The sequence below is a fragment of the Monodelphis domestica genome, chromosome 4 (assembly GCF_027887165.1).
Source record: "Monodelphis domestica isolate mMonDom1 chromosome 4, mMonDom1.pri, whole genome shotgun sequence".
Classification (NCBI taxonomy): Eukaryota; Metazoa; Chordata; class Mammalia; order Didelphimorphia; family Didelphidae; genus Monodelphis; species Monodelphis domestica.
In genome coordinates, this window is record NC_077230.1 from 223948491 (window position 1) to 223958477 (window position 9987).

The 9987-nt window shown below is 34.0% G+C and overlaps 1 protein-coding gene across 1 annotated transcript; it reads right to left on the bottom strand.

Annotated features, from left to right (window-relative positions):
- Positions 1-2825: 2825 nt before the first annotated feature.
- On the bottom strand, positions 2826-3758 carry LOC100030294 (olfactory receptor 10G9-like). Its single transcript, XM_001379804.2, has one exon. It carries the CDS (start codon positions 3756-3758, stop codon positions 2826-2828), a length of 933 nt encoding a protein of 310 aa, XP_001379841.2.
- Between the last annotated feature and the right edge of the window lie 6229 nt (positions 3759-9987).

Consider the following 9987-nt stretch of genomic DNA (forward strand, 5'->3'; position numbering starts at 1 on the left):
GACTTGTCTCCCAATGACCATCAGGGGGATTGTGAACTTTAAAATTACTCCACCCTACTTAGACCATACTTTCGGAGATTTGACTTAGCTACCTCCTGATTATAATAATTGAGATACTTGGTCTAACAGAATGTCTTGGGAACTTTACATTGCTCCACCCTCTTTTACAAAAATAAGACCTGTGGGAGATCTGATAGAACTGTTCCATTTGCTTTGAAGTGAACATTTAATGCAACTAGAGAATTGTCATTCAGTAAAAATTGTTTTTTTTGTTTTTTGTTTTTCCTTTTAAACATTATTTTATTTGGTCATTTTGAAACATTATTCATTAGAAAAAAAGATCATTTTCTTTTCCTCCCACCCCTCCCAACACTCCTCCCATTGGCAACACATGATTCCTCTTGGTATCACATGTGTCCTCGATCTGAACTCATTTCCATGGTTTTTGCATTAGGGTGTCCATTTAGAGCCTTTCCTCAATCATATCCCCTTCACCCATGTAGTCAAGCTGTTGCCTTTCCTCAGTGTTTTTACTCCCACTGTTTGTCCTCTGCTTGTGGGTAGTGTTTTTTTCTCCTTGATCCCTGCAGGTTGTTCAGGGACATTGCATTGACACTAATGGAGAAGTCCATCACCTTCGATTGTACCACAGTGTATCAGTCTCTGTGTACAATGTTCTCCTGGCTCTGCTCCTTTTGCTCTGTATCACTTCCTGGAGGTTGTTCCAGTCTCCATGGAATTCCTCCACTTTATTATTCCTTTGAGCACAATAGTATTCCATCATCAACATATACCATAATTTGTTCAGCCATTCCCCAATTGAAGGGCATCCCCTCATTTTCAAATTTTTGGCCACCACAAAGAGTGCAGCTATGAATATTCTTGTGTTGTTGAAAAGGTGTATTCCTTTTTGTCCCTATTTATTTTTCTCCATATATCTATTAACTCTATTTTTTCTAAGATTTCATTCACAACTTTTACCTCTTTTTTAATTATTTATTTTATTTTATTTATCTAAATTTGATAGTGGTTGGTTCAGGTCTCCCACTAGTATAGTTTTATTGTAAAAGTTTTCAATAGTCACTTTTTCCCTTTCTTCTTGGAGGGTTGATCTTGGGCACTATGAGCCATCCCTTTGATAGTTTCCCCTTTCCTTTTTAGTCAGAGGTCTGACTGAGATCTGTGGGTTTTCTGTGGATTTAAGTGGCGAGGCTTTTGCCTCAGGCTGGTTCTTCCACAGCAGCCTTCACAGTTTGTTTGCGCACCTTTGTGGTCTGCTGTCTCTTCTCTCCTGTGTCCAGGAGTCTCCTGTGAAACCACACTGAAGGGTAGTTCCCTGGCAGACCTTGTCAGTTCCCAAGGACCCTGGTGTGACCCCCCCCCCCCACTACAGCCAAGAAAGGAGTTTTGCCTCAGGCACTATCTAGAGTCTCCGTGGTGTTTGCAGTTTGCAAGAGCCCCACGGACTGTGTGTTCTCCAGTGGGCAGGGGTCTCCTATGATACCGCCCTGAGAGGTAGTTCCTGGCAGTCCTAGTTAAATCCCAAGGACCCTGGTGTGCCCCCCAATCACTACAGAGATGTTCCTCACTCACTCGCTTTTTCCGGTGAGTGCGTTGATCCCTACTCTGGTTCCATAGGTGAGGTGGAGGAGGGTAGTTTAGATCAAATTGGGGTGTGAGCTTTGTGTTCTTCTTATAGTGTGGAAATGTTCAAACCCCATGCACCTTCATTGCTGTGCCCTACTTTAGAGTCCCTCCATTCTTCCAAAGATGATTTTAATGCTCTTTTGAGGTAGTCTATTTCATTGGGTGCTGGGGAGAGGAAGCGATTCACATCTAGATTGCAACCTTGTTTACCCAGAAGTCAAATTGTTTTCTTTGTAACCTATATATTTTATTTTCTGAATTTATAAACTTTATTCTGAGGAGATCTAAGGCTTAAACAAATTTTCAAAGTGATTCATAATACACAAAATTGGAATATATCTTCTGGAATATTATGCTAAAATTTCATTCTAACCTCATTTTTCTGTGACATTATGCTATTTTCCTTCTAATATTAAAGTACTTCATTTCTAAGAAGTCTGAACAAAGGATAGAATTCATCTTCAGAGTACAAAAAGTGCTTCAAATTGGAAAAAATATTTTTTTTGTCATGATAGAAAAATGTTTATATTTTGGGCTAATTTATTTTTACCATTATTGTCCCTAGTTAGATTTTCAAAGTACTATTAATTAAATTTGATTACTCATTCCTGGATTAAGGAATTGCCCCTATTCAAAATAAAAATTGCTCAAGCTTGCCAATATCTGGAGTTCTTCTTTACCACACAGACTTTTTAGTCTTGACTAATTTCAATAATTCAGTTCTTTAAATTGTTGTCTTCTGTCATCCAGACATATGGAGATTTGGATAGAATAGAAAGAACATTAAGGAACAGAGAGAGAGGGGATAGATGATACAAAAATCAAAGCTGAAAAGGTAACACATACAAAGTCAAATTACTTCATAATGTTTGCCTGGGATAAGCATTGGATTTTGCTATCCAGAAAATATGTCTTTGGTGTTCAATAATCTTGACTATATCCAGAATCCTTAAGTTATAGCTGAAAGATACTTAGAAACTCTTTAGGACATGCCCATCGTAGATATTTTGCAGATGAGGCAAGTGAGATACAAAAAGGCAAAATCTAGGGTCAAATATTGTTTTGGTGTCTTAGCCCTTGAGCTTAGTACAGTATTTGGCATAAAAAAGCAATAGTTTTGAGAAGTTATTTACTTTATATAAAAAAAATTAAAGTGACATTCATTCAATGGTTATGGACTATAAAAATTTCCCTCTATCTTTCAGCCTGAGTAAAGCCATCTTTACTTCCTTGTTCCTTAGTGTATATACCAGTGAGTTCATTAGGGGTGTGATCACTGTTTGAAAAATAGCCACAATCCTATCCATAACATTTTTTGAGCCTGGTCTTAGGTAAATGATGACACATGGTACAAAGAAACATAAGACCACAATGCAATGGGAAGCACAGGTCTGGAAGGCTTTGTGTCTGCCTTCTGCTGTACGGATTTTCAAGACAGCACGAACAATAGATACATAGGAAAGAAAAATCAGAAAGCTACATACACAGACAAGTAACCCAATATTAACAAAGATCACCATCTCATTGACTGAGGTGTCTGCACAGGCTAATTTGAGAATGGGTGGTGCATCACAAAGGTAATGCTCAATCTTATTGGGACCACAGTAGGGCAGGCGGAAGGTCAGAGTTGTCTCGGCTGTTGAGTGAACAATACCACTAAGCCATGTGCCTCCAGCTAGAATGGCACATGTTTTCCCACTCATCATGGTAGTATAGCGCAGGGGATAAGTGATGGCCAAATAGCGGTCATAGGACATGAGGACAAAGAGGAAACACTCAGTGTTTGCCAAAGCATAGAAGAAGTAGAGTTGGGCCACACAGCCATGAAATGAGATGGCTCCACCATCTGTGGAGATGAGAGTCATCAATATCTTGGGCACAGTGACAGTGGAGAACCACATGTCAATGAAGGAAAGATTAGCCAGAAAATAATACATTGGAGTGTGGAGATGAGAGTCTACCTTGATAACCAACAAAATGAGAAGATTCCCTACCAAAGTGAGTATATAAATCAGTAAGAAGATCCCAAATAAGGTGGTCCCTAGTTCTGGTACATGAGGAATCCCTGTGAGGATGAATGTAGTCACAATGCTTTCATTTTTTCTATCCATTTAGATAATGGATTCTTCTTCCTAAAGAAGGAAAAAACATTTAACAAATAAACAAGCTTCTTAAAACACATTATATGCTAATCATTTGAGTAGGTACTATAAATACAAACAGAAAAATAAAACAGTTCTTGCATTCAAGAATATTATATTCTTTTGGAGAAAATAACTTATAAAGCTAGGATTGTAACAGGAAATAAGGGCTGACATTCTCAATATGTAACTTAATCGCCTCTTTTACTTTCTAATAATCCATTATGTATCCATTATTTTTCTGTCTTATTTTAAGTTAATCAAAGGATGTGTTGTGACATTTCTCTTAATTAAATTTGAAACATCTCTCTCATTAGTTAGTTTCTCCTGAGCTAATACCCAAGTTTATTGATGTTATTTACTTAAATATAATTTATTAACAATGCTGCAAAAATAAAACAAAGACATAAATAATTATTTTAATATATTAGGTATGAGAATTAAATTAAAATCATGATCATTTATGACAATGTCTAATATTTCTGATTGCTCATTAGTTCTGGAAACACAAGACCATCATTCATTTCTGTAAGATTATCTATTTAAAATTCTTATCAAGAAATCTTTTCATGTGTCCTTAAAAGAGGGGTTAAAATATTTCTCTCAAAAAAGAATTATTTCTCTAAAGAGAGGCAATGATATAAAAATTCCTCTGAATGGAAATTGAAAATGACATTCATTTATTCAAATTAATGTTTGAATTTTGCTGTCCCTCTTTTATCCCAGTTCTTTGTCAATTTCTGCAGATCAGAGCAACTACATGGTGGAAATGTCGAAAAAGAAATCATATTAAGAGTAGAGTTTGACAAATGATAAATATCAAAGTTGAGAAGGGGCAAAAAAAATGTAAGAGTCATAGAGAATAAAACAATGGGACATAGAAGCCAAAGAAAAGCTATGGAAAACTTATCCCTCATTTTTCACAAGAAAAATGGCACACAAAGAATGCTAGAGATTTTTTTTTCCTACATTGTTTGGGAAGATTCTTAAAATAGGTAGCATTACTGTACATCTGGGGAAAGCAGTGGTAGGTTTGGAAACAGAGAAGAAACAGACAGGCAGAGAGATAAGAGACATTAGAGAGATAACTAGAAAGAAGAGGAGAGAAGGGAATGAAAAAGAGAGACTGAGTGAAAAAGAGAAAATTATTTTCCACACTCTGTCTGGGAAGAAATATCTTTCCCAGAAGAGATTTCATATTGAGGAAGGTAAATTATTAGGAATTTACATTTTACATAGATTGAACTGATTCTCTAATTCAATAGTTTCTATTTAGTTTTCTTAATTCTTTTGATAAAATTTGCCCATAATATTGTGAATTCCATTCACAGTTACCATTTGAGACTTTCAGTTGGGTTTTTTCCATACCATGGACACTTCAATCCAAATGTTACATATATCCATTTTTTAAAATTTAATTTATGTAAAGAAAATTTGTTTCTTCCATTAAAATGTCTAGTTAACTACCTTTCTCCCTCCCTTTGAAAAAAGATCTGATATTATAAAGTTCAGAGTGAAATTGTTTTTTGGTTTGTGACACAGAGTCTTTAGGGTAATAAAATAATTTAGGGTAATAAAATATTAAAGTCAAAGAGATAAATACTAGAAAATTTTATGATGGCAGAAAACAAATGTAAATATGAATAAAATATTAAAGGCAAAATCATATAAAATTCAGATAAAAGGAAAGGACTATGAGGTATCAGTTCTGACATAGAAAGAGGAACTAGTAAATTTTGTAGCATATTCATGATCTTTGGACCTCAATCCCTCTGAACTTCCAGGAACTTTTATGAAAAATAAAGATAATAATACTTCTAGCAGGTATCTAATATTATATTGTTAGGAAAATGATTTATGGATATGAAAGAACTGAATGGATTTGATAAATGTGGTTACTAAATAAACATTATAATCATGACTGAATATATTAGTTGATATGATGCTTCAGAAAATGAACACACAGAAACCATTATCCTGTCTTATAAGAGGTCAGATGGCACATGTATTTGGAATGCTTTTCTCTGTCTTATTTGTAATTACTCAAGAAAACCACACTGCAGCTAGAAGGCATGTCTGAGATTCCAATTAGCTAGGGGTTTTTGAACCTGACTTCCTATGGGTGACTAAAGAGAGCAGAAATCCAGGGACATATGACACCTCAAAAGAGTTAGTGCAACAAATATAAATTTATCAAATATTTATTTTTGCTCTATAGTACACTAGAGATGACTTCTTCAAATTATAAATACATGCAAACTAATAAAATGAAGTAGTCATTTGTCCATAGGATACAATTAATTTTCTGAAAGTCATTTCCCAAAGAAATCATCTCAACTGGAAATATAAATGGGTTCAAAAAAGATTTGATCAGTTCCTGGACAATGAGCCTTGACATAGAACTTTCTTAACCCAATTCATTCCTTAAACAAATAAACTGTTTGACAAGAAACATCTGAAATCAACATCACTGATAAAGACATTTGTTAGATACTACTCTAAGTATGTGTAATGGAATCTACTTTTCTTGACATTTAAAAAGATTAGGGAGAAAAAGATGAAAGGAATGGTATTTCAAAGAGAAAATAAAATAAATTCAAATTAAAAAAAATTAAATCCCATCACAAAAATATAATTGGGAAATGCTTAACAAAATAAAATATATTATAACATGAAGCAATAAATATCTGAGTATATAAGTCCTGCCTCAGAAACATGCTGACTATGACACTACAAGTTAATTAGCTTCTTTTTTCTTCAAATTTTTTTGTTGGTAGTGACAATAATAAATTATCTCAAATGTTTTTTGGGAAAGGATCACAAAATGTTAAAGTACCATGTAAATGCTTTTTTTTCTTATATGTGCATCACTCATTATTTTGTTATATGATCTAGATTTCTGCCCAACCATTTACTTTTCAGCTGAGGAAACTGCAGACCAGAAAGTTAATATCACTTGCCCAAGATGAGACAACAGGAAGGAGCAGAATCAAATCTCAAAGCCAAATTTTCTAAGAATTGTATCTCCAAGTTCTGTGTTTCTTTGAATACACCATACCCATGGGTTTTAAGAATCTGGAAATTATGACTATAGATAAAATACACTGCCACATCACTGACTCTCTAGATGACAGGAAATCAGAATATTGTAGTCTAATGTCAGAAAGAAGAGCTAACTGTATTCTTTAATGTGATTTTGGAAACAGAATCGTGGTTGGGAAGGATCATGGATTTCAAAATATCCCTGTTTTTATTTTTTAATATCCCTCTTCCTATTCCAGAAAAAACTGTACTTTCCTTAGATATTCTCCCTTCCTTTAGCTAGTTCTTAGAAGAACATTGTTAGAAAAGATTAGATGAAAATTAAACCCATAAACTCTTCAATAATGCAATTGAGCATTGCATTCTTGGTCACACAAGAGCAACAGAATAGGACACAATAATTGCAAATAGCCAAGCTCCATGTTGATTTGAGTTGGTAAAATCCAAATATACATAATTGAAGCACCAAGATTCAGCACTGAAGGGAGTTAGAGTACAATTCCATGTCCGTACTTATATGTAAATATGGTTCCAGATATTTATTTGACTCCAGAAATTTAGAATAAAGAATATGACAGATGAGGAGAAATGAAAGCAGCTTTGGGTGAAGAAGCAAAGGTTAAGAATCTGAGTGGAAACAAAATTCTAACAGGTATCAGTTTTTTGTAATTCTAAATCCACCCTTTCCCAATGAAATTCCCATACCTGGTACTACATTCTAGGTTAGTTACCTTTTTATTAGGTTTACTACATAAAAAAAAACATAAAAAATAGAAAAATCACATATAATACAGAAAATGTAATGTTATGGAAAACTCAATATAAGGAATTCCATTTACATGGAATTTTTTTCCCAAGGAGGTGGGTTTTCTCCAATTTCTCTTATTTACCTTCTATTTCTTTTTCTGGTTCTTTACCCTTTCCTAATTTCAGCAGCATCCAGAGTTTTATCCTTGTATTCTTTTCCTTTTTTCCTCTATGTTCTATTCTTTACAGTCTCATCCACTACCATGGCATCAACTCAATGTACAGGCTATCAAATTGATATAAACATCCATTACTTGCCTCCTTCATTTCAAACTCCCTATTGGACATTCCTATGTAGTTATATCAACAATACTTCAAACTCAAGTGTAAAGCCAAATAATTCTCCTCAAGTTGACCTCCTTGCAACTTTTCCATCTTTATTATTGGTACTATCAATTTCTTAGTCACACAGTCTGTATTCTTTTGAAATTTTTGTCTTGCTCTCACCTTCCTCAAATTAGTCACCAAAACAAATTAATTCTGACTCTGAAATTTCAGTTGATTCCATCAGCTCTTCAGTCCCATCACCACCATTCTAGTTTAGGTGCTCATCAATTATCTTTCTTTTACATTATAACAAAATTATCTGACTAGTTTGCCTGCCTCCAATTCCTTCTATTTCCTCCCACCAAATAGCTCAAAACATGTATATTATTTATTTGACAATACTAATGCAATTGTTTAATTTTGTCATATCATTTCAAGGGCTCTTTGTGACTCCTAATGGTTTATAGAATAAAGTGCATACTTTGTAATCAAGAACTTAAAAGTCATAGAGAAGGAGGAGACTTAGAAAGAATTGTTGAGTTAAATATATTTACTTTAGAAGTCTCTACTCCTCTACAACATGATAATGTGGAAAAAATAAGTCTGAGAATTTAAAACATCTCTGTTCAAGTCCTATCTCTAATACATGATCCCAGGCAAATAATTTCATCAATGTGGACTTTGATTTTTCCCATTTATAAAAATAGGTATAATATTTTCAAGGTCTATTTAATAGAATGATGGTCCAGAAAGTGGTTTATGAAATTTAATTTCCATAGAAATCATATCTAAGACAAAATTAAATATAATTTTAAATACCTCAAAGGCAGAAGCTTAATCTCATTTAAATTCTCTAGAGCACTTAGCACAATGCCTGACCCACAAGAGTTACTAAATAAAGGTTGAAGAATAAGAGAAGAAAGGAGGGAGGGAATGAATAAATATACCCATTTCTTTTTTCCAATGAGGAAAACATGAATTTTCTCATCCTTTGTTACTGACCTGCTAGATAAGAAGTCTGAGTAAAGAAGTGCATTTCAAAGGCTAGGAAAAGGTTAAAGAGAGTAGTTGCTTCTTTGAAATGAAACTTCTCCTAAGAGCAAACTCCACAAGAATAGCAACCCTCTAACCTCCAAAGAGAATGAATTTAAATTGGCTTCATTCCACAGGGTTGAGATTGCCTTCAACTCCCTTGGGGCTCAGGGGAACAAGAGGCAAAACAACATAGGCTGAAGTGTTTAAACATTTAATGTACATTGGAGTATGGATGCCTCCAAATTCATATTTTCTTTTCTTTTTAAACCCTTACCTTCTGTTTTGAAGTCAACATTAATTATCAACTCTAAGACAGAAGAGCATGATAGGTTGGGTAATTGGGGATTAGTGACTTGCCCAGGCTCTTATAGAAAGTATCCGAGACCATATTTGAATCCAGGTCTTCCAAAATCCAAACCTAAGACTTTTCATTATACTACCATGCTACTCTCCATTGTATGTTTTCTTTAGAATGTGAATGTTCCATGACAAAAACCCATAAATATTTATGAATTGTCCTATATACCTAATGAGTACATAAATTGTTTAGGAACTCTTTTCTTGATAAATAAAAAGTTATAATATTTTCTGCCAAAAGATTTACTAAATATATATATAACACCATGAAATTTCTTGTCAACTCTATGAGGGGGAAAAGAAGAGGAGAGTAGAGGGAGACAACAAGAATCATGTAACCATGGAAAATTTGTTTTTTAAAATAAAAAAACAAACTAAAAGGTTTACAAAATATTGTTCTGTTGTCCAAAGGTATTATACCTCAGTTTGATAAACAGTCTCTTTGGTGATTTCTCCTTTTTTCTCCAGAAACATTTTTAGTCATTTCTGAATAGATGGCAATCTGCAACAACAAGAGGGAGAGTACCTCATTATCACTGCTTTTTCATGTTTACTGTACAACTGAAACCTTCTCAGATTCACATTTTTATCTAGGAATGTGTTAAGTATGGAACATCCTTGGAGAGATGAGTATGGAGCATACAAATGTGAATTCCTTAGAAAAAAGTCTAAGTTCATGTATGTATAATTT

Excerpts from the sequence above, each read along its gene's own strand:
- LOC100030294 (XM_001379804.2), bottom strand. The coding sequence starts at position 3,758 with ATGGATAGAAAAAATGAAAGCATTGTGACTACATTCATCCTCACAGGG.